Genomic DNA, 25,923 nt, shown 5'->3' with positions numbered 1-25,923 from the left:
ATATATATATATATATATATATATATATATATATATATATATATATAGGCTATCAATATATTGAACACGTAGGCCTTTTTAAAAGTAAAGTAAAGTAAATATGAGAAGAGATTGATATTAACTATATATACTTAAATAATGAGAGAGAGCAGGCCAGAGAAAGAAAAACAAAGTCTCACATACATATAAAACAGCCAGGCCTATTAGACCTATTAAACTAAGTTTGGATAACCTTTGACATGCAGCCACAGCGGATGCAAGTCATGCATATAGTCACATCTTGATTTTGTGCGCCATTTTTCACGGTTCAGCGAATAGGCCAATGACTCGTATCCATATAATAACAATATAATAAAGGTAATAATAATAATAATAATAATAATAATAATAATAATAATAATAATAATAATAATAATAATAATAACAACAACAATAATCTGTCGTGGCACTTTGACCTGCATTTGGCCCCAGCGGCCAGTCGCTTCTTATATATGCGAGCTATAACGTGGATTGTGAGGCTCAGCACTGAGGATGCATGGATCCGCTGCATGACCGGACGGACGGCTACCTAATTGACCCACATAAAGACTGCCGAGCTTTATTCTCCTCCAACACGGCCTCTGGGGCACGACGAGTCTGCGCGTGCACGCATGAGCGCATGCACAGCATATAGGCTATACTACAGCAGAGGTTCTTGAAGTATAGGGTCCAGGAGACCCCCAGCCGGGTCCATTAATTGAGAGGGGCTCCAGCCCCATCTTAACAACATAAACGTATAGTGGGGTCCTTGGCAATATAGAATAGAATAGCCTATTTTCAGATAGCGGTCCCTGGCCAAATAATTTCGGGGTCCCTATTATTAGTTTGAGAACCATTGTAGCGGACGCACATGCAGTCTTCCTTCGCCAAGCTTCTCAAACAACAAACAAACACACACGCGCGCACTTCACGCGCACACACGCCGCCAGCCAGCCCAGCACGCTAGGAGCAGAGACAGACATCTCTCCTACATGCAGTCTCTCTCTTCCCTTGGACAGCATTACCCCACTTGCTATTGTGCTCGTCCAATAGCTGGAAGCCCTCGGCTCGTTAAGCGGTTTGACGTTCCGCTGCTCCCGTCTCTCTCTCTCTCTCTCTCTCTCTCTCTCTCTCTCTCTCTCTCTCTCTCTGCAGCCTGGCACAACGGTGCTCCCCGTCCCGTCCGGTCCGTCTCTCATCTCTGCCATGATCATGACTCGACATTTTACGCAGAGGAATCGCCGCAACGTTTGAAATGGTTATTTGGAGTAGACTGTTTTTTGTTTTGTGTGTGTGCCGATCGAGACGCACGATCAAAGAGGAAAGTCGTCGCTCGGTCGTGCGTAAAAATGCTCAGTGCGTGGGAGTTCTAGAGCAAAATTGTTGTGGTTAGGGCAACAGGGCTATAAATGTCGCAAATCATCATGCAAGGGAATCTCACGGACAATCGGACTCCCTCTTCTTCTTCGTCGTCGAGGGCTTCGTCTTTTTTCATCGAGAATCTGCTGGGCTCGGGGCGGACTACTGCAGGACGGCCGGACAACAGTCGCGTTATTGTCGCCGAGGAGGAAGAGGATAGCGGGAAGGAAGACGTGTTAAAAAGTCGAGTGTTCTTGGCCGGGCATCGAGGAGTGCAGCGTGGTGAAACACCAGGCTCCCGTCCGCCTCCAGAAACATGCTCCCGTCTGCAGTGGTACAGCCGAGGAGGAGGAGGAGGTCAGGCTGTGAGGCTGACAGCTTTACAGAGACCCAGCAGTGAGTAATAATTGGTGTTTATATATTGTTGTTGCGCTGACAATCAAATATGGCCGTACTGTATATATGTCCTCACTTGCCCCATGCATGCAGGACATGCATGGTTTGAGGTTTAAAATGGAATTTAAGAAATGTCACATAATAGTCTATTCATAGTCAGTCAAACAAAACGCCCCATTCTTCAATCCATTGGAGATGAATGATCCAGTTCACCTAGCCTATTTTACGCAAAATGTTCTCAGATTTAGCCAAAATATTAAGGTTGACACTTTTGATGTATAGATAAGAACAAAATAAATGAATAGCCTATAATATTGTTCATAGCCCTGAAACATAACTGTCAATCGTCATGTGAACCGCATGGCTAGTTATTGCTCTGAATCAGAGGCCGCCCCGCCTCTTATCTCCCCATGTGTATGATATAGGCCGCCGCCTATAGGTATATATATTCTAAACTCAAAACATGAGCAAACGCCCCGTAAAGCTATAGCCTAGCCTATAAGGCGCAATTCAGTTATAACTTATAAGTTATATGTGCTTAATTTCCGGAACTATAACGCACATGAGTGTGTTCTATATAGGCTACATTATTTCTGTGCGGCTATAGGCCTATATACACACTATTCTAGCTTAAAAAGCCTTATCCAAATTTTACATGTGATTGAGAGGCCTAGCCTCAACCCTATAGCTGCATGTTATGTTATATTTCTATATGTTTTCCCCGTTCAGGCCCAATAATAAGGGATGAGACGAGGAGCTCTGCAGAAGAGCGTTGCTGTTCCACATCCACCGGCAGCGACAGAGACTCCCCGGCCGTCTCGGAGCCATCGGATCACGGCAGCGTCGTTGACAGCGACGCCTGCGGGAAAAGGAGACGGGAGGACAGCCTGACGGACGACAACGAGGACTCATGCACCCAGAACGGCTTCCTCCTCCTCGCCGACGACCCGACGACGACGGACCCGAGTAGTAGCGGTGACCAACATGGCGCCCGCAAGAAGAAAACCAGGACCGTGTTCAGTCGCAGCCAGGTCTTCCAGCTGGAGTCCACCTTCGACCTGAAGCGGTACCTCAGCAGCTCCGAGCGGGCGGGGTTGGCGGCGTCTCTTCACCTGACGGAGACGCAGGTCAAGATATGGTTCCAGAACCGCAGGAACAAGTGGAAGAGGCAGCTGGCCGCGGACCTGGAGGCGGCGAACATTCCCCAGCAGCACCACGGCCATCACGGCGCCACGACGCAACGGATAGTCAGAGTCCCCATCATCTACCACGAGAGCTCCGGCTTCAACATGAGCCACGTCTCCTCGTCCGTCATGAACTATCCTCTGTCCTCGCTGGCTCATTCCATGAGCATGCTGAGGTCGCAGATGACCGGCTTGGTGTAGTATACTAAAAAAAGACTGTCGAAGACTCTTGTTGAACGTCATTTTCTCCATGTTGTTTGAGCATTATAGCCTATATTCTATTTGAATCGTGCAATAACTCACACACGGCCGCAGTGTCAACATATAGATCCAAAGATGATTATGCATTATTATTATATAGCGACAACATTGGCTAAAATGTTCATCTAGGACGTATTTTAATTCCGCGAAGTTGCAAACATCTTGTTATATATAGGCTATAAGAGACTTTTACGCATGCCAAGGCCTGGGGGTATAAGGCCTAAGTGGACATATATTGCCCACATACACCTATTTTTCCAAGCTTTTATATTTAAAGCCACAGTTTTCCAACATTGTCACTTTTTCACATAATTGGTAAAATAAAGATAAAGCACAAAATATTTTTGTTGTCTCCCTCATTCCCTCATTAGACTATTTCTTCTTTTGGTCTGTAGAACTTTAGAATGCAAGTGGTTTCAAATGTCTCTTTTTTCTGCAGTTATGAAGGTTTAAATAAGAAATAAAACGGCATCGTCAGTTTGTGACCTGAACATGTGAACGACGACGATAAGTGTTCTGTGAGTGACAGATAATATATACTTTCAATTCAATTCAATATGCAGTCATTTGATTGAGCTAAGAATAAGGCGGAAGCATGTGCTGTGGCTGTTTACAGAACTCATCACACACCATGTTGGCCGGTCTGGAAAGTTCATTGAAAACTTAACATGCAGGGTTATATATGGATACACAAGTCAATGCCCTGTGTTCGCACAAACTATATGCTAGGCTTCCGGCTATAGCCTATAATATATTGATTGTGTCAGTCTGACCCATTGTGTGTCTGTCTGACTGAATTATTTCCTAAACAGCGGGAAAATTTACTTCAACCTGCTTAAGTAAACTTAGAGCAAGTATAGCTTAAAGTAAAACATAAAAACATTTAAATAAATAAACTGACGGTAAACCCACTCAGGCACGTTTCTGAGAAGCCAGCAATAATCGAATCAATTAATCGAATAAAAGAGAAAAATAAACCTAAAATTAAAAGAGGAGAAAGGGTTTTATCTTATTAATATATCCGTGCTATTTCACCGTATATGTGGGTGAGATGGGGTTGAAATATATATGGCCTATCAATGCTACAGGAAACTTGCTGACCTGATAGATATCAGAATATTACAATCATAAAATCGGCATATATACAAAATGACCAGGTTATATGATTAAAAATACCACTATTAAAAACATGATCAAACATGGCTTTTGCTTATTAAAAATTGGGCCTGTGCCCCGTGTGTCGCAAAACAAGTATTTTTACAATATACATGTTTAACTCTAATATGTCAAATACAAATATTACAAACAATAAAACATCGCATATCTCAATAGCCTATAGGCCTACACACGCACGCCAGCAAACGCGCGCGTGCGTGCGTGCGTGCGGGTGTGTGTGTGTGTGTGTGTGTGTGTGTGTGTACACATGACGAATCGTCTCTTAATTTGGAAAGCTATAAAGGTTTTCATAGAGCAGTTATTATGGTGGGGGGGTGGGGGGGGGGGGGGGGGGTCATCCTATCCTATACTCCCCTCCCTCCCCCTCCCTTCCTTGTAATTGGCCCTCGCCTGTGAGCTGCCATTGACCAATGAACGGAGCTTAAGCCCATTCCATCCGGTCGGTCCCGTCACAGCAGCAGACACGTCGCCGCGGCTCCCATAGCGGTGGCTCACTGCATGGCTGCTGCTATGGTGCACGGAGGACCAACACCACGTTAACAACACACACATACACAACACACACTCGGTCGAAAAATATTAACAAAAAAACGAAGACTGCAGCGCTTTCCGGAGGACAATAATGAACAAAGTGGACGGACCATGTCGTCCTACTACTACCACTACCACCACTGCCTCTCTGAAATTCACCATTGACAACATTCTGAACCTGAAGACGAGCGGAAGGAACCTGCTGCACCGTGGCAGCTGTCACTCCTCCAGCAGGGAGGAGGAGGATGGTGGCTGCATCACGGCGGGGATGCTGCGTCGTAAAGACGGCTTCCACCACAACCTGCAGTGTGAGGAGCACTGTGTTCAGCGGGAGCAGGACCTGAACTCTAGGCTGCACGGATGCGGTAAGTCATGTCCCTCTATATACTCGGTCTCGGACGGAGGCGTAATTTCAGAGGTAGCCGGTGGGAGAAAAAATAATAAGGTACGATTTTAAGACCCGCTTCTAAAATACCGACAATAGTGGATCATGCAAGCTCTCAACGAGCCACTATTTTCACTATATATGTTTGGGGGCGAAATGAGAAAATGTGGTTAATACATTTGTGGTTGCATTAAACTTTAAAACGCTTATCTAAAATTCTAAATCACAACACATGTAGGCCTATACGGGCATCGATGAAATCTGATTAGTAGGCTATAGGCCTATGCGTAAACATTTCAGAGTTGGGGAGTCGGGGACAATATGCATAAAATAAATCATGAAATTGAGAGATTACATGTGAATATTAGGGGGTGGCAATAAATTGCCATCCCAAATGACGCCCCTGTAGCCTACAGTCACCCCGGCAGTGAAGTGAGTGAACTCTAAAATAGCACCATATTTAGCCTATGCCTATACAATGTTGTGTAGCTATAGCCTGCCCTGGACGGTGTCTATTATGGTTTATGGACCGTTATTGTTTTGTTTTCCATGTTGCCATAATTTCTGTGCCGTTTTGATTTGCACAAGGACTCAAAACTTGTGATATGCTACTTTGTAGACTATAGCTATATGGGCCTATTAGCCTAATATTGATATTTCATTTCACTTCCTAATATAGAATCGGGCAATGAAAGCAACGGAGCGACTCACGAAGACGCGAGTAGGAGGCCGGCCGCGGAGGAGTCGCGCTTCGAGAGCGGGGACAGCAGCTGCGACGATAGCTGCTCCACCACCACCACCACCACCGCCACGACGGACCCCCACCACCACAAAGGAGGCGCCCCCTCGGCCGGCTGCAAGAAGAGCAAAATGATCACCAAGAAGAAAACGCGGACTATCTTTTCCAAGAGACAGATCTTTCAGTTGGAATCTACGTTCGACATGAAGCGCTACCTGAGCAGCGCGGAGCGCGCGTGCCTCGCGGGCTCCCTGCAGCTGACGGAGACCCAGGTGAAGATCTGGTTTCAGAACCGCAGGAATAAGTTGAAACGGCAGATCTCCACCGACATCGACGGACCCGTGGTGGGCGATTTCCCAGAGACTCATGGTGTTTCTTCGGGGGGCAAGCCGCTGGTGGTGCACGGCCAGCTGCCGGTCTTTTACAAGGAGAGCGCCGCTAGCCTGCTGGGGAGGTGCTTGCTGCCCATGCCCCTGCCACTCGTGTCCTACCCGGGGAGTAACACGCCTTACCTCTGCTTTTCAAACGCCAAGTACTTCAGCCTGTACGACGGGGACGTATGATGACTTCTTTTGATCATATAATGACATAATCGTACTATTGGCGGGGCAGGGGCGTTATTTGGGGGGGGGGGGGGGGGGGGGGGGGTTAGGGTTCCAGATCTTTCGCATTTATAACCTCAACATTCAGGTCTTTTATTATTCATATTTCCTCCACCTCTGAATGTGTCTTTTTTTTTTTTTTTTCTTCTTCAGATTAGACTAATCTAATCATATTTTAGATTGCATTTAGACACTTTTTCTTTCTGCAACCATGGCATTCAATCACGTTAAAACTGGTTCTTCATATTTTGTACAGGCCCATTTCATGAAATGAAGCTTCTTGCTTTCAAGCTGAACACTTGAAAGTTTGGTGCCATGTTTTTAAAGCATTTTATGGTAGGCCTATTCCTTATAGAATCGATTGTGGGGCCGGAGCTGCGGCCTTCATGCATGCCTGGCTGTTTTGAAGTTGGGCTGAATGGTCTCTCGCCTGTCACATTAATAATACACCGGTTTGGTCATATTTATTTTATTTTAAGTATATTAATGGGGTGGGTATATAGGCCTCACACACATTTTGCAGGCGGGCTAAACTAAAGAATCGATAGCCCATAAAGAGGCCTATTATAACATGAACACCAGGATTTCATTGTTTACATATAGCCTATTATTATTATTATTATCGTTATTGTTATTGTTATTTCCAGCAGCCAGATCCGCCAAAGATAAAAATCTGCATGCATTTTACTGTATCATAATGCATTTTTAATTCATGACATTTACATATGTATTTAAATGAATGTAATTAATATTCTATTATATGTTTTACGCATGTCTTTTTTATTTTATTTTAGCCTATTACTTTATAATATTATCCATATTCTCCATACGTGTCGCCTATAGAAACATTAGCCTATACCTACACATTTATTGAAACTGTAACTAATTAAAAAACATTTTCATTCCAGAAATATGTGATTCAATATTTTGAAGTGAACCTGTACAGGAGTAGCCTTTAATAGGCCACTTCATTACAGCTGTGCTCATAATAACACGCGTATAATTGTTCAAATAACCGGATGTGGCAGACGATTTATTTTTAAATTAACTGGCAATCAAATAGCCTGCTATAGGCTATATCCTATAACAATGCGTTCTATCAGATAGGTTAATAAAGTTTATAAACTGTATATATATAGGCTATAAAATACTCTAGGGCGTTTCATGTTAAATAGACATGCAATTCCATGCACACATTCTTCAAGCGGGCCGTTCTGACCAAGCTATGCTAGCCTAAATGAGAGGTTGCCTTGTGTCAGACTCAAACTGACTGATGTTGGATATACCCTGCATGGCTACATCCGTTCAATATACGGTCTTTTAGACGACATTTTGAACTAGCCCTTTCCACAAGTTCCATGCACTGTCACAGCCCCGGCCCGGCGTGACCTATATATGCGATACAACGCATTATATTTGCACCATCCGGGAAATGACGAATCAGACAGAGGAGTTGCGTGCACGGACTGACTCTTCAACGTTTATTCAGGACAATGAAGCAGGCCTATAGCCTATGGTATGAAACAGTGGTTTTCAAGTTTCAACCCTTTTCATATCAAGGCACATTTATTTATTTATCTGGTCTCACAGACCAAAAACTAAAGAATATGTTGTTCCACTATACAATTCCATGTTAGGCCTATATTGATGTGGTACCATAGTAGAGAACAAACGTTGATCAAAATAACAATTATCTTGCAGTATACATTCTCTAATTGTGTGGTCTACTTGTAATGCAGATGTTTAACAATAATCTTGAGAGCTGTTTCTTTTTACGCTTTCAAGCAGGCCTATAGCCTATGGTATGAAACAGTGGTTTTCAAGTTTCAACCCTTTTCATATCAAGGCACATTTATTTATTTATCTGGTCTCACAGACCAAAAACTAAAGAATATGTTGTTCCACTATACAATTCCATGTTAGGCCTATATTGATGTGGTACCATAGTAGAGAACAAACGTTGATCAAAATAACAATTATCTTGCAGTATACATTCTCTAATTGTGTGGTCTACTTGTAATGCAGATGTTTAACAATAATCTTGAGAGCTGTTTCTTTTTACGCTTTCAAGAGTTCAAGTTCTAATAAGAGTCCATTTGGTTACCGACTCTCCATCATTTATAGCTGGGGACCACCTGGAACCCCCTCAAGGACCACTGGTATAGTCCCTGCGGACCTCTGGTTGATAAAATTACGTTGCAGGAAGATTACACCATTTTCATAATTCATAGACTTGTCTGAATTAGCAATGTGTGTAAAATAATGTTTTTGTTGGTTTGTTTACACATGATCTTTTTTTTTAATATATAATCTGGATTAATGTGTGTTCACATGAATTTAGGCACCCCCTGTTGAAGACCCATGGCATAGTGGTCCGGGGACCACCAGTGGTCTGGGGACCACCAGTGGTCCTTGAGGAGGTTGCAGGTGGTCCCCAGCTAAATGATGGAGAGTTGGTAGTTCAACATTAAACCAAATGGACCTGTAAGGGTCCATTTCGTTTAATTTTACGCTCTCAAATTATTGTTAAACATCTGCATAATTTACAAGAAATCTACACAATTACAGAATGTAGAATAATTTGATCGTTTGCCCGTTGTCTGTATACCAACAATACAGCATGGAATCGTGGACAAAATCTTTTCCAACAACAAAATATTTGAAGTCCTGGCTCCGAGTTGAGAGGCTAAATGTCATCAAACGTTGGTCCGTGGCTCAAATGTCGAATAAATAATGGACCTTGATATGAAGAGTTGAAAACCACTGGACTATAGGCTATTACTACACCGCAGAAATGCCCATAATAACAACAATTAGAATCATTACCAAGAATCACCCAATCTGACATGCCTGTATCACTGTACAAAAACTCAGTGATAACTCAGAGCTATACTCTCAAGAGTAAAAACATGGACACAAAATAAATAAATACAATTGGTGCAAACTTTGGTTGCTCATGGGCAACCAATTAACAATGAGGATTTTACTGTGTAGTAATGTGTTTCATTAAAATTGTAAAGCAGAAAAAAGAAAAAAGCGCGGTAAAGGCCTGCACTTGAATGTAAACTATAGAAAGATGCAGTTCTGAGAAAATTGCAAGTGTGGTTGCACCGACCACACTTAGTACGCTAAGTACAGTATGGTTATGATGATGATGATGTAGGCCAGGGGTGCCCACACTTTTTGACTTGAGAGCTACTTTCAAAATGACCAGCTCTGCAAGATCTACCCACCAAATCAATTATTATACCATTGCTGAAAATAGTTTAAATATGTACCTGAGGGGGCTTCGGAATAGTAGAGTTCGTGTTACATTCTGTACAGTATAAGACAAATGCACTTGGAATGGGAAATAGAGGGGGAGAAATGTTTTTTTGTTTTTTTTTATCATTTTTTTCCTTCAATATATTTAAATGAAATACTCTTTAGGGGCATGTCATGTGATCTACCTGCACAGCCTTTGTGATCTACTGGTAGATCGCGATCTACCTTTTGGGCACCCCTGATGTAGGCCTATTGACCCACATAACGTCACATGGGTCGTAAAAAATGTATACCGTCGGGCAATTACTATAGTCTGGTTGCCTCTGGCAGCAGCAGTATACTAAATATGGTGATTTTACAGTGCAAGTATGGATACAGTTTCAAGTATGATGCTTTGTGGTCCCGTTAATATTAACCTTCCAGCAAATGTATTAGTGACCCTAAAACGAGCCGAAGTATACTGCACCTACGGAATAGCACCATTTTATTGATAGCAAGCATTCACATGTGTAATATTCCACAAAAGTTGCAGCAGTCTAACCTTGTTCTCTCAAGTAATAACAATTCAGAATTTCAGACACATTCTGAAACAACAGATTATACGGTTGGCTCATATTTCCAGTTCGATTGGCCTGCATGGGTTTAGTTTTGGATGCATTTGGCAATCTCTGCAAAAAGAATAACTCAATGTTCTTTCAAATCGTTTTGTGCACGGTTAACAGATGGTGAAAAAGGCTTTTGGTTTGACAGAATGGCTCTGCTTGCCTTGAAGGGCCGTCAATCAGGTCTAACTGGAATATAATCTTATCACTGTTCAATTCATCAACTTAATGACTTGAACCACAGCATCCATATATTCTGTCTGGAACAATAGCCAAAAACAGAAGATCTACAAGAGCTTGTAAATCCTACAATACTCGGGTCTGTTTGTACTAAGAATATAGAGTTTAATATAGTTAAAAATGAGAAGCATATTATGCAGTGGAAAAAGTATTCATTTTCTTTTCTCTCAAACTTTTTCTTTTTTCTTTTCAATCATTTTTATCCCACGATTTTGCAACCCATATTTTCACCCAGTGTCAATTATCTAATGTAATCCTGGGCGCTACACTTCCTCTGCCAACTGGGGGGGCAGCGGACTGACCTCATGCTTCCTTCTATGCATGAGGAGTCCAAGCTGCTTCTTTTCACCTGACAGGGGAGAGTTTCCCCGGCCAGACGTAGCGCATGGAAGGAACACGTTATTCCGACCAGATCCTTTCCCCTCCATCAGGCGCCCCAGCTGGCCAGGGGGAGGTAGTTTAGAGACCAGGATTACTGCATGTTTTTTGTGAGGGTACCTACCCCTATCAAAATGTAGGACTTGAGTGAAAGTATACAAAAGTATTGGCATCAAAATGTATTTGTACCAAAAGTTATACAAAAAGGTCCCATTTAAAGTTTTCAAATCTATGAAAATCTTTTGAAAATAGCAGATCTACAAGCTCACAATGCATCACATCACAACACATTGTGAGCTTGTAGATCAGCTATTTTCAAATGGCCAAAATGGGGCTGAAGTGGTTAAAGTATTTTTGTAATAATAATACAAATCTACGAAGTCTAACAAGTACAATAATAATTGTCTCCGAGTTGTATAAGTAAAAGTACAGAAAATTGGAAATACTCCAGTTCCTCAAAATTGTACTTAAATTCAGTGCTTGAGTAAAGGTACTTAGTTACTTTACACCACTGAATATTATAGTTAAAAATGAGAAGTGTATTATGTTCAAAGTGTCTCACACCTCATCTAATGAAAATAAACTTCCCGTATTGGCTGAGAGGAAAGTGAAGTGACCCTCCGTGCGTCTGCCTTTGGCCCCACTTGACCCCTGGTGACCTCTGCCACTCCGCTGCCCCCTGTATGGATTTCACATCTGAACCAAACTGAATACGATACACCTGCACTGCACAGACATGGCTGGCTCGCCATATCGAGCGTCGCAGTCGCGCCCCCTTTCAGAATGACGAGGGCACCCAGGAAATAATTCCCCATTCATTTTCCCCATAGACATTTCAAAAAGTATTTATATACTATATTGTAGTAGTATACTGTATTAATCCTCGAACAAAGCCAACAGCCGAGTTGACAAAATAATCATGACGATAAACACATGTTTTTGGGCCTAACAAAATATAGAAAGAAGAAAAACAACAAATACAGTGTTGTACCCTGCCCTTGATCTGTTCCGCCCCAAAACATGTGTTTATTGTCATGATTTGTCAACTAGGCTGTTGGCTTTGTTTGCGGCTTTTAAGGTCTTTAAATAAATACTTTTTGAAATGTCTATGGGGGAAATGAATGGGGAAATATTTCCTGCATGGTGCCCTTCTCGTTCTGAAAGGGGGCGGGACTACGACGCTCCATTGGCTGCAAATGAAAGCGCTTCAAAGACCGCACGTACGTACACAGTTATAATCAATTCTAAACAAATCGGCATCGAAAAGACGTACAATGAAAACAACAGTACAGTGAGAATGTCTGCTGTGGATGTATTTCACAATAACCGCCGAAGCTGTCTCTAAAATAATTAGACATGCGCGCACGTGTGCGTGTGTGAGTCAAAGTGTGTAATTCCAACTCAGACAAACTGTGTGTGTGTATGTGAAGCTTGTGTTCGTGTGTGTGTGACGTGTGTGTGACGTGTGTGTGTGTGTGTGTGTGTGTGTGTGTGTGTTTGTGTGTGTGTTCATCCTCCTCCTCTGATGAAGAAGAAAAGAGGCCTGTTAGGCGGTCTCATGTTTCAGAGCTTCCAGAGAGCGAGGCACGACACCGACTGTAAATACTACCCACAATCCCCCACGGCTGCCCGGTCAAACACCACGCCATACTGGTAAGATGCATGAGGTGTGCCACGGTCATATTTTTAGTCGTTTACAGAAGGCGTGAGGTAAATGCACTTCTCTATAGGAACTCCGAACATTGAACTGAGACCCCATCCACATGTATGGGGGGGAGGCCACACACAAAAGCGTTTTTAGCCCATAAAAACAAACTCCGGCCACAGTGTAGATTCGTAAAAACTCTGTTTATGCTTCCCCGTGTGGACAAGACAAACTGGGGCTTTGGCTATACATCACTTTAGCTACGTTGATGTGTGGACGGAGAGATTTTTGGAAACGGGTCCGTGTAGACGCAGAGATTTTCAAAAACGTAAAAGCTCAGTTTATAAGAATACCTAAGTGCGTTAGTGCGGACAAAGCTTTCTTCTGTGGCATCATGCTTGACATGATGTCCGGATACGGTTGTTCTCCAACCCTTTTCATGTCAAGCACCTCTAAATGTATCTATGCTTTGTTGTGGAGCAGACCCCTCTTCTGAAAAAATGTAGAATAGAAGTTGCACAAGAGACATTTCAGAATGATTCAAATTGAGTATGAAATAGGGATATTGTGGTTAGCCCGATTTGGGATTCTATTAACTAATTTCACTGGGGACCCGTGGAACCCCCTTCAAGGACCCCTGGGGGTCCCTGCATTGACCCCACTTTGAGAACCACTTCCGTAGCCTATACAGTTCAGCAGGCCTATAGCTCCCCCAATATTGGTCTGATATGAGATGATGCTTTTGTTTACCTTCAACCTATAGTGTCCCTATTTTGGACATACCAAGGCAAACGTAAAATATCTTTAGCCAAAATAGCAGAGATCGTCTGTATTCATCATACGACACTGCAGATATATTGCTTAAGTGGTTAAACAATTAAAAACAGGATCGTTGTCTGCATGAATCATTTCTACTATAACTGTCATTTATTCACCCAGATTGCATTGTTCGTCTAACGTCTTCCATTCTTGCCGCTCTCGCCTCCCACATCTTGTGCTGTCAGAGTGCATTAGGACAGTGCATGTGCAGTGAAGCCCGCGGGTGTGTGTGTGAGTATTAGAGGCAGAGAGGGCTCAAAGAAGGAAGGAGAGTGTGTGCGTGTGTGTGTGTGTGTGTGTGTGTGTGTGTGTGTGTGTGTGTGTGTGTGTAAGGGAGCGAGGGAGGGTGAAAAAGAGAGAGAATAAAAGATCAGTGTGCGAGCCAGTTGATGAGTTGGTGTTTGTGTTGGGTTATCTGTGGCCACGTTTGTGTTTGTCCATGGGTCCCTGCTCCTCTATAGCATGGGTCCGTGACTGGTCAGGAGCGACGGAGTGGACTGTTTGTTGTTGGACCGCATGCACGCAAGCAAGCGACAAAAGCACTGAACCCCAGCACTTGAGCCGGAGACCGCACTCCTCCTATAGTCAAACATTACTCAATTAAAAGTGAAAGTTGTTCTGTCCAATTTGCACTCGAGAGGAAGTCCGGGAGTATACTTACTTGAAGTGTACTACTTAAAAATGGTTCATTCGTGGTTCATTCGTAACGTACAGAGTATTTCTGCATTGCAGAATTGACACAAGTAACAAATTGTGAATACTTTTTCCACCACTGTGCATGTTAGTGTAATCTTTAAGATTGTGCAAGCTTCAGTATGAGAGAGAGAGAGAGAACTCTCTGGCCTCTCCTTTCATTCTGCATGACTAGACGGCATGGGGCCCCCTCTCCCCTCTCTCAGCTTGCTGACCTCTTCCAGTGATCTGACAAAGGTCATCGCCACGTCGTCGGCCATGACAGTGGGACAGACTGTCCCAAATGTATTGGGGACAGAGAAGCAAAGAGAAAGGTCCGTCGACTTCATATTTAGGTCTTTATAATGGTGTTGTAAATTAACGGCCATTTTTCGGGCATTATGTTTGGTTTTGTTTGGATTGAATCAAGTGCGCGCGCTTGTGTGTGCGTGCGCGTGTGCGTGTGCACGCGTGCGTGGAGTGAACACTAAAAGATATAGCCCTTTGACCTTGATTTCTAATTACTATTAATGTGATAGTACCACTCTTTAAAGATAATCTAAGGAGCCTCCCTCCCCAAAAAACAGCTCTGGCCTTGACAGCACTCGGAAATTAAAGAGGAGATGGTTCATGAGAGTACTCTCAACAGAGTGCTTCTCACATTTAATTATGTTTTGCAGTGATCAAATTGAAAACTCTATAGATGGCTATCAAATATCATTTCAGGATATTGTCAAGGATTAATGAACATGTTCACATGGTTGCTGTTTTGCTCTAGCTTCATATTAAAACACTTTGACCTCTAGAAACGAGTTGCCAGAGTTAATTAATTGTAGAACACTTTCCCTGCGATTCGCGAGTTGCCCGAGTTATGTTTTCATTGTTTAATCCACATTTTTAATCAGTTTTAAGTCATACAGGCAGGCAATTCACCGGACAGAATGGCATGAGACGCGTTTTGATGACGTCATTGCACGTCTGTCGCGCCGGCGTGGAAAAGGGTTCTGGGAAATTGAGTCCCATTGTTTACAATGGCGAATTTGCCGGAGGAACAAGCGGTGCGCTGAGCGGGCTGTTGTTGTGATCGCCGGTATGCAATACTTTTCTACACTACAACAAGCGATTACACCGTTTCAAAGTGGATTTTCATGACAAGCAACTCATCGGTCGGTGAACTGGCTGTTCAAAGGTAACTCTACACTTAGGCAGTCTAGGCTATTAGACCGCCGTACATGTCCGGCATTGACCCTGTTAACACATTAACTGTCAGGTATTAATGAATTAATTCTTCTGCCTCCGGCAGTGCTTTTCAGTGAAGAGTAAAGGCCTGTTGAATTCATACTCCAGCTTTAGGTGACAAAGTGACCACCGAAAAATTCGACATGGCGTCACGCCGCGGTGGTATATAAGTGACTCACCGCACACCCAAACACATCTCTCTGTTTTTACTAACCACCGTTTCGGTGGTCACCTTATCACCTAAACCTGGAGTATGAATAGGCCTTTGGACCCTTATTTTGAAGGCCCACAGGGCCTTAGACGTGAATCGGATGTAAACAAAGGCTGTGGTGGACGATCGTCTTTTATTTCACCCGGAAAATACATTTTGTAAACGCGATCATCGGTTCTTTAGTCACGGGCCGCAAATAAATCTTGTTTTGACCAAAAACGCAATCTGGGAAAATGCGTTTACATTGAGGCGGATGGAGACAGAGTTCCGGTTGTATCGGTCGCCTAGCAACCTAGAACCATTCATACGTTGGCGGAGAACGATCTTTAGCGTAATCACTGCCGTCCCCAGATGTCAGATGGCATTAGGGGTGGATTACGGACAAGCCGTTTGTTTTACCTTAAGATGATGGCATGTATCCATTGATCCAAAATGGCATGTATCCATTGATCCAATGGCACTAACAGTGATTCACATACACATTATCAACAGAATTCAGTAAAAAATGCTCCTTTAAGTGTGAAATCACAAATGAAAAGAGGGATGAAGCATAAAAGTAACAGGGAGTAGTATAGGTCTATGTTGCCATGGGAAGGAGTGTGTGTACCATTCCCTCAGCGTATCCCAATGCCCTATAGGCGACCTCAAACCAACACTACACGACACAGCCCATCACAAGGTAAACAACATGGCTATTAGTTAGGGGGGGAAACATGAGACGAGAGGTCTCTCTGTGTGTATAGCACTTAAAGACCGTGATGGCCTATTGATCCGCTCATTTAGTCAACTTCTGCCACCCCGTTCCATAATGCATTATGTGTTGCGAGCCGGGATGAAATGACACAAACGAGAAGAGAACAATATGGGACGGGTGCAAGGGATATACAGACAAGAGTGATAGAGAGAGACAGAGAGACAGAATTACAAAGAGACAAGGGTGAGGACCGATGGAACTAATTTGGTCCAATACCATTCTTAAATGACATGTATCGTATTTGATCTGGTCTTGAGTATCAGATGCATGGAGTTTGCAAATGATCTTTACCTGACTATCTGATACAGTGCATGTGTTGTAGTAGTAGTAGTGTAAGGCTGCTTAATACTTTAAGACAAGCGATTCCGTCAACAACTGCGGCTGACAAAAATAATGGATCCTCAACAGGAGAAAGTGACGGGGCCACTGTCGACAGACACTTGACTTATGAGTATATGAAACAGTCATTAGAGACAGACGGAGATCAGTAACAGGATAAGGATCAGAAACCCTGCATGGTTAAACTTCTCTTTTGGGGCAGGCTGTGTTTCATTGCTGTCCCAGGTCAAGCTCCCATGGGGAGTTTGCTAAAACGGTGTGCGTGCGTGTGAGTGAGTGTGTGGGTGCGTGCACCAGCAATCTCGTCCATTTCTCCATGCAGTCACGGCAGAGCTGTCAAATCGACGTGACTTCATGCCTCCATTAGATTACAATAAACAGCAACCGATCTCTTTAACCCGTGACGACGATGTTCCCTCAAGCTAAAATTATTCAGGATAAACTATACTATCCTGTCTGAGAGCTCACTCACATGCAACAGAATGACAAACAACACACAATTGAGAGTACCGGATGATGAAGATGTGCGTCTAAGCTGCAGTCAATCCACATAAATAGACACACACAAAAAACGCACATGCACACATGCTCGCACAAACAGAAACCGTGTATCAATTAACCCATTGATGCCTGAGGCCGAATCTGGGAATGCCTTCTAGGCCTGACCTAAGGTTTCTGAAATCCTTCAAAATTGGATTTTTTTTTAATAGTTATGTTACTACATGTATAGCAATAGCTGATGAGACACAGAGAGTGCGCCGGCATCAAGGGTAGAACAGCGTATAGGTTGCACCAGGCGTCAATGGGTTAAAGAGCCTCGCGCCTCTCGCGCTCCCTCACGTCCTGTCCCCTCAGACACCCGTGTCACGATAATGCGCCATTAATCTGCCACCGAAAACACATTATTGACCAATCAATAGACACAATGGAGTGATAGGGGCCCGCGGAAAGAGGAGAAGGAAGGAGGAGAGAGGAAGGGAGGGAGAGGAGGCAGAGAGAGTGTTTTAAGCCTGGGGCCGAATGGAGGGGGGGGGGGGGGGGGGGGGAACACTTAAGACCCATTTTATGCTCCGATGCAAGGCGGTGTCGCACGCCCCGAAAATCCCTGAATGACCAAAACAGGTCTGTACTCTGGGAGTGTATACAAATGGACACTCTCAGAGTTATGGGTGTCCTTGCAAATAAAACAGGGTGCATTTTGCATCCCAAAAAGCAGTTAATAGTTAAGGGACGCAATAAAAGAACAACCTCTGCATCCACGGGATGCACTACTGTGCTGTATTTTATTCTAGTTAATTTTGCTAGCTTTAGTTATAATAATCATTTCTTCTTCTGTTTTCTACATGAATATAACCACATTATAACCATGTAAAATGAAATGGGAGTTAAACGCTGCAATTTGTAAAAATGGCAAAATATGACTCCTAACGTCGTTGAAGTGGGACTCATAAAATGTCCCTGGGACTCATCTAAAAGACCATCCATGCATCCCGGCCGGGACTCATTACATTGAAAACCTATTCACATCACTGAAAACATTTGAGAAACATTAGTTTCAGTGGACTCCTAAAAATAGACCATAGTGTCATAGTAAATCAGTGTCAGTGTCACTGACTTGACATTCAGTAATTGGGTTTTATGATCAAAATATGAACGTTAAAAAAAGAAAATCTAAAATGAGCCAATTAGACAAGACCAAGTAAGTCTTTGCCACAGACATTTTTCTGCGTACGGACATATTGATGAGGCAGGGGTGCCTGATCTACAAGCTCATAACTCAGATCTGCTATTTTTGATGCATGATGTCATACAATGAATGGAGCTGTGTGCATTATCCATAACACCAGAATATCTGCTCTCAACATTCACTGTGGTTTCACACTGCCCAGGCCATACGCTTCCAGAACAACAAATAAGTTGTCAGTGTCCTTTCTTCGCACATCGATATCTTTTCACCACCACTTACTATCCTGGTGGATGGTGTGCATTCCAAATTGCTCGAGTATCAGTGTATAGCAAACCAGAGGATAAGGGTGACACACACACACACACACACACACACACACACACACACACACACACACACACACACACACACACACACACACACACACACACACACACACACACACACACACACACACACACACACACACACACACACACACACACACACACACACACACCTTTTGGGTTACGGGCTAAAAAGTTTGGGAACCACTGGCCTATATAGAGACAAAAATGGTTCACAATATAATTGATAATAACTATGCATGTAATTCCTTCGCCTTAATGAACAAATTGCCCTTAATAGGTATAACAGGCTGGCCTAACAGGCCTGCAGGGCTGCAGAAGGGGATGGGATTACTTTTCCCAAACCGAAAGCTGGGGGTTTGCGTAGCAAGACGATACTGTGCCAAGTTAGACTATACTATATGGGAGAGGGCAGTGTCACATCCTCTCTGGTGCCCCAAGAATTCCTAACAGCTGTGCTGCCTTGAGGTGAAAATGACTATTTAATAATTGAAAGGTTGCTGGTAAAACTGACAGACAGACTAGAGTAGAGATCTCTAGTCTGCTCTGGGCTGTGGGTTATATTAGCAACCAGACAGACAGACAGACTTTCCATAGAACATGATTTTGTAGATTTTGATTATTACTATAAAACAAAATACAAAAGTTCTGAGATGTAGTGGAATAGAAGTGAATGTACTGAAAATTGTAAAGTATGCCTAAAAGTGACGGACAGCAAAATTGTACTTAAGTTCAGTACTTTAGTTACTTTCCACCACTGCAAACAACCGCCCACTGACCACACAAGACAAACAGAATTGTCCAGTACAGAATTACACAAAATACAGGATTTACAGCCAGGAACAGTTAATTACAGGGGTCACACAACAGTCATGGATTGACACTCTAGAAACCACAATGACTGGAGTTTGTTTGTAGCCAAACTTTAACAGGACTTATTTAAAGCTCACGTGGCTGAGGGAACAAAAGCTCTTACTAAAAACGGGCCTTTCTGTCTGCACATGGGGATTGTCAAGCCTCCCTTACTGCTTGTGGTCTGCTGGAGAGGAAGTTATGGATCCAGTGGATTAGTGGCGAGGGGAATTGGAGGTGCTGCCGTTTCCTGATTACGTGATGGCGCTGCATTGTGTTAAAAGGTGGAGCTAATCAATGAAGATAAGTCTGGCATCTTATCCGTGTGTCCAGGTGTCGTATTGGACAATGCAGGAAAGAGACCTCAAAAGCATAATTTGTTTATATATATATATATATATACATTGGAGGGGTTCCTTCAAATTTAAGGAAGGATTAGGATGATGTTTTGGAGAAGTCTCTCAAAGCATTGAATTATTAGAGAAGTTAGAGCTACAAGTCCTGTATAATGGTTTAATTCTGATGGGTGTGTTTTTAGGAAAAGGGTAACCGCAATTTGCAACACTAGATTTCTTTAAATTTTTTATAATGGGTTGAATCTAGATTTGCACCAGCCATTGACAGCCAATTCATCCAAACAGAAAAGTCCCATCTGCATGGTTGTATTAAACAACATTAAACGTATACTCAACAACATCACATGTATGAAAAGCTTGAATTATCCTCTATCTGCAAAGTTGTTTGTGTGTGTGTGGCTAGGTCCACTGCTTCTGGTTCTGCTGTCAGTCCACTCGGCCCTCACTTGAGCCTGCATCTGCTGGATGTGGTTGGACTTGGATCTCTCCACCTTTGTTCTTGATGGAAGGAGTCCCTCTAATATTTCTGCACTCTGGTTGTCTGAGTCTGAATGAATGACTTAACAAGGTCTGTCAATTCATCCAGTGCATCCCCAAGGTGGTCCACCATAATTTATGTTTCTTTTTGACCTTTCCATTATTTGTCTACTCACTGTGTTGTAGAAACTCACTTTCGGACACCACTTGTAAGACTGGTGGGGGGAGGGGGGGGGGGGGGGTGTATCACAGTGAGAATGCAGGAGAATTCAATTTCCCCATCAGTGTTTTGTATTATCATGTTGCACAAAACACCAACTTGGTCAACAACCCAATTTCTGCTTCCTGGCTGTCTTTTATTGGCCCCTGGAATTACCTGGATCATACCATTCACTGGGGGGTAATTGGCAACACCACAGATCACACCACAACCACATAATATAAAGATGAAATGAGTATTTCCATAACACCATCACCATGGTAAATATATACAAAACTATATAGTTAAAAAAAAAAAAAAATACCCGCTCATAAATATCATCCTGCACTACACATAATAACATAACACCACAAATCACTTCACATTCCTGTACACCCCTTCCATGTTGTACTGCTCCAGGAACCTTTTTAAAAGGTCCCCGGCCCCCTGAGGAATTCCTTTTGGGCAAAGGAAGCAGAGATTAATTATGGAAGAAGGTGATGGCAGAATGGCAGCAAAGTTGGGATGGAGGAGGAAAGAGAAGTTAAACTAAAGTGTGTGAAAACAGAAAGTATACTTGATGTGTGTCATCTGACTCAGCTCGTTTACACGAACGACTATAATAAATAAAACATATAACGTTTAAAACGTGATGAAATCTTTTAGTGTCAAATTTTTAAACCAAGCCTTTTTCCAAAAGGGGACATATATGACAGTGACTGCTCCTTATTGGCTGTGTTCTGAGCGCACACTTTTCTAGCTTCAAATAAATGTGCTCTCTTACCATTCATTCTACACACACACACACACACACACACACACACACACACACACACACACACACACACACACACACACACACACACACACACACACACACACACACACACACACACACACACACACACACACACACACACACACACACACACACACACACACACACACACACCTCTTTGCCTGGGAGCGATGGGCTCTCCCGGGGTTTGGGGCTCCCCTCTGGCCAGTTCTGGGGAGCGTCTAAGTGCTCTCCTAATAGCCGGCAATCAGCACAGATGGAGAGAAACCAGCGTCTCGCCCTCAGGAAAGAAATATAAATAAATAAGATGAATAAATAAAAGCCCCGTGTCCGCGCAACCCACATATTGCATTGGGCATGTGTTTTATAATGAATATAGATTGGGAGGTTGAAATATTTATGGTCCAGGGTGGCTGGGTGGGTGGGTGCACGGGGGAAAGGAGGGTAGTCCATGGCTAATGGTGTGAAATCGCATCTCAGGAGGTCGGAAATGAAAGAGGAAAGAAAAACAAACAAACAAAAAAGTTTCCTCCCTTGGGTTCGTATATAACCTTCTGAACAAATGTTCTTTTTGGACCAGTAGACTATACCATGAAGTTATGTTTCACCCGCAAAGCCTTTACAGTGACATTGTTCATAAAAAAAGTATACAAATAAAGTCATGTTATTAAGTCAATAATGAGCCATACTAGAAGGTCCCGGTTCGGTTCTCGTCGGGGCATGTTCTCTCCTCCACATCATCAGCGCACATAGACTATAGTTGGGGTTGGCGTAAGGGCCTTTCTGTGTGGAGTTTGCATGTTCTCTCCGTGTCCCCTAGGGCAAGTATACCCTCACAAAAACATGCAGTAAACCTGGTTGCTATACTGCCTCCCCCTGGTCAGCCTGATGGAGGGGAAAGGAACTGGTTGGAATAACGTGTCCCTCCCATGTGCTACGTTCTACTGGGGAAACTCCCGCCTGACGCCTGTCAGATGATAAGAAGAGGCCTGCTCACTTCTCATGCGAGCATGAGCTCAGTTCGGGGCTCTCCCCAGGTTGACAGAGGGAGAGTAGCGCTCAGGATTATAGCTTAAGCGCAATTGGCACCGGGTGACAAATGGGTTACAAAATCGTGGGAGAAAATAAATAAATAACGAGCCATACTGCATTCCATCGGGGACCATTGAGGCCGTAAAGAAAAGGAAGTTCAATGGTGAGTCAATAGAGCGTGGCAGTCCCGCCCCCTTTCATGACGACGCCAGGCCCAGGAAATGAATCCCAATGCACTTTTCCCATAGACATTTCAAAAAGTATTTATTTAAAGACCTTTTAAGCGTCGTACGAAGCCAACTCGAGCCGTGACAAATCATGACAACAAACACAATATTTTGGACCAAAGAATTATTACAAAGAAGAAAAACAACAAAAAAAAGTGTTGTAACGTTTTTTTCTACTTTCTAATTAACTTTGTTTGGCCCAAAACATTGTGTTTATTGTCATGATTTGTCACGACAAGAGTTGGCTTTGTCCGCGGCGTAAACGTCTTTAAATACTTTCTGAAAAGTCTATGAGGAAAGGGGATTTATTTTCCGGGTCTCTCGAGGGGGGCGGGACTGAGACGCTCTATAAGCATTCATCCATTCAGCGTATACCTCCCCTTTGTGACGTCACAAATGCACTCATACTGTAGACGTGGCCTTGCCAGTTACAACTGTGCTGCACGCCTAAAGGCTCATTCGTATACTTTGTAACACGACTGTGTCGCTTCTCGCTTGCAGAAAATATCAGACTTACAATTCCTCAACGTGTCGCGCACATCAGCGGCATGTCTTGTTCGAGCACAAGACTAAAATAACAAAATATTATGGCTAAACTGAGGCTAAATATCTCATCAAATGGTGGTCTGTGGCTCAAATGCCGAACAAATAATGGACCTCGAAATGAGAAAGGTAAAAAACCACTGCGCTACACCGTCGTGCAGCCGACCATGGATGAAGCTAAACCGGTCTGTAGAACTGTATGCTATAGCTGCCATAAATAGTTAAACTGGAGGATTGGTCAAGCATCCACGGACACAGGCCGACCAAGAACGGCCCAGGGGCCAGAAGACGGTATAATTGAGCAGACCACTGCAGACAGAGAACATATTGTTCCTGACAGGAACACACATTAGACCGATAAACAAGTGGCTCGGGGTGCAAGGGGGGGGGGGGGGGGGGGGGGGGGAGCTAAAGATCACAGAGAAAGAGCAGTGAGAGAGCAAAGCAAAGGATAGCATGGAGAAGAGAGAGAGAGTCGAGATGAGTGCCGATTCTAAGAATAGAATCATGCCAAGTATAAAGGCCTCGGGAGGGTCTGAGATCCAATGCTTCTCTGATGTGCATACTTTTATTCTTACGTCATTATACCTGAGATCGGCCTCAGAAAGTGCATGGTTGTTCATGCATGTTTCGGTGTGTGTGTGTGTGTGTGTGTGTGTGTGTGTGTGTGTGTGTGTGTGTGTTAGACGTCTGTCTAAAAATGAAAGTTTTTTAGCCGTCAAAGCTTAGCCTACAAGTTCTATAGAAGTTGGAGCTGCCTCAATGCCCGGATCTCAAGAAGAGGTCTTACTCGGCAACTATCAGAGCCACGAAATGGACAATATAGTTTGTTTGTTTGTTTTTGTTTTGTTTTTTTTAATATTTATTTTATTTGGAAAAGCAGTACAATAACAGCATTTATATGTATACATAGGACACAAGTGCAGTTCGCAGGATTGTTTTTTTCACCCCTCTTCCCTCCCTCCCCCCTCCAAGTGACTCCATCTCCAGTGTCTCTGTAACATCCTTGCTTTCTTCAAGACTACATATGGCATCAAGTCAACACTTAGCAGGGGCAAAGGGCAATATCGCTTCAGAGTGTACATTTCAGAAGGAGAAAAAGAAGAAAGAGTGGGCAGACAAAAGACAAAGACCAAAAAACAACAACAACCAAGAAACGAAAGTATTTACTACGAACTGTTTACCCAAACCGATATACAAATTCTATACAATCTGTACATGTTTATGCCTTATTGCACATTCTATAAAGTCAGAAACTATAAGCACCAAGCCTCACCGCACCACAATGTCATTGCAGAAACACGGTTTTCTTCCCACAAAATATACCGGTAGGCAAAAATGGTCTTGTGAGTCATGTGACAATGATCACTAAACAGGGTTTTGCATATGAACATTTGCCTATAATTGCCATCACATATTTGTGGGCAGCCTATTTCTTACAAAAATAGAAAAGAAAACATACAATGAATGCAACATCCACTATAAAGAATAGAACTGGCACAGCTATACTGGATGGCAGGTGCAGGGCACAGTATACAGCAATATTAAAATAAATTGAAGTCTGCTCACTGTAACTTAGTAAAGCTCCCGTCAAGGCTGGGACTTCTATTTTTTTATGTTGCGGCCTCTATAGATAGCACACAAAATAGTACCTCACAAAACTTCACTTCCACGTTTGTCGCACGAACTCCATTTCCACCCCACAGACTTCACGTGGCCTGGGCGGCTGCATCCACAACGTTGCCGTCGTAAAGCCCAAACGTAAAGGCTCTTGATTCTTGAATTCTGGATTCTGGATCACTAGCACTAGCACTCTTCCAAAACACACGAGACAGTGCAAATACTCCTGGTTTTAGGTGATGTCCTGTCATTTTACAGGGGCAGCTTTAGTTTTTATAAATTTTCTTTAGTGTCGTCTGGGGTCGGAGGGGTTAGACGAGGGACAGAGAGGAGAGAGAGAGATAGAGAGATGGGGGGGGGGGGAGAGAGAGAGAGAGAGTCTTGAGAGCTACATAATAAAGGTTGATACTGGCGGATGGTTTAATAATGAAAGGAGAAAACAGACTTGTGAGAATGAATTCCCTTCCCTTGGAAGTGTCATGTGGAAGAGATGAGGTGAGGAGAGAGAGGTGTGCTGGATTGATGCTTAAACAAAAGCAGATCATTCACAATCTGGGTGAGTCCTCTATCATCAGTCCCATTCATATAGCCTTTTTCCATTTATTCTTATTGAAAGGAAGAGGAAAAAACAAAACATATGAACCAAATTAAAAAATATTGCTTAAATCCAAATTAAATCCAGGTGTGGCTAAATTAAAATTAGATTATATATGTTAGAACAACAATATCAATACAGGCTGGTATCTGCATGTTACGGTAGTGTGCAAGTGTGTGTGCAAGTGTGTGTGTGTGTGTGTGTGTGTGTGTGTGTGTGTGTGTGTGTGTGTGTGTGTGTGTGTGTGTGTGTGTGTGTGTGTGTGTGTGTGTGTGTGTGTGTGTGTGCGCGCGTGCGAGAGAGAGCCTCTCTGCCATTAATAGAGTATTCTTTGCATTTTACATGACTCTAGGGTGAGCTGCTCTCGCCTGTCTG

At 43.2% G+C, this 25,923-nt stretch overlaps 1 protein-coding gene and 1 long non-coding RNA gene across 2 annotated transcripts in view; both read left to right on the top strand.

Annotated features, from left to right (window-relative positions):
• LOC306921578 overlaps positions 1-25,923 on the top strand; it is a 566,256-nt gene that overhangs the window by 312,590 nt on the left and 227,743 nt on the right. The window lies entirely within an intron of this gene.
• On the top strand, positions 1,443-3,291 carry hmx1 (H6 family homeobox 1; the record flags this gene model as incomplete). Its single annotated transcript, XM_079499511.1, has 2 exons — positions 1,443-1,773; positions 2,503-3,291. The coding sequence occupies 2 exons, from the start codon at positions 1,443-1,445 to the stop codon at positions 3,156-3,158; spliced, it is 987 nt and encodes a 328-aa protein (XP_079355637.1). The 3' UTR covers positions 3,159-3,291.

The sequence above is a fragment of the Electrona antarctica genome, assembly GCF_951216825.1.
Source record: "Electrona antarctica genome assembly, chromosome: 4".
In the NCBI taxonomy this organism is placed as follows: domain Eukaryota; kingdom Metazoa; phylum Chordata; class Actinopteri; order Myctophiformes; family Myctophidae; genus Electrona; species Electrona antarctica.
This window is presented reverse-complemented; position numbering and strand designations above follow the sequence as displayed.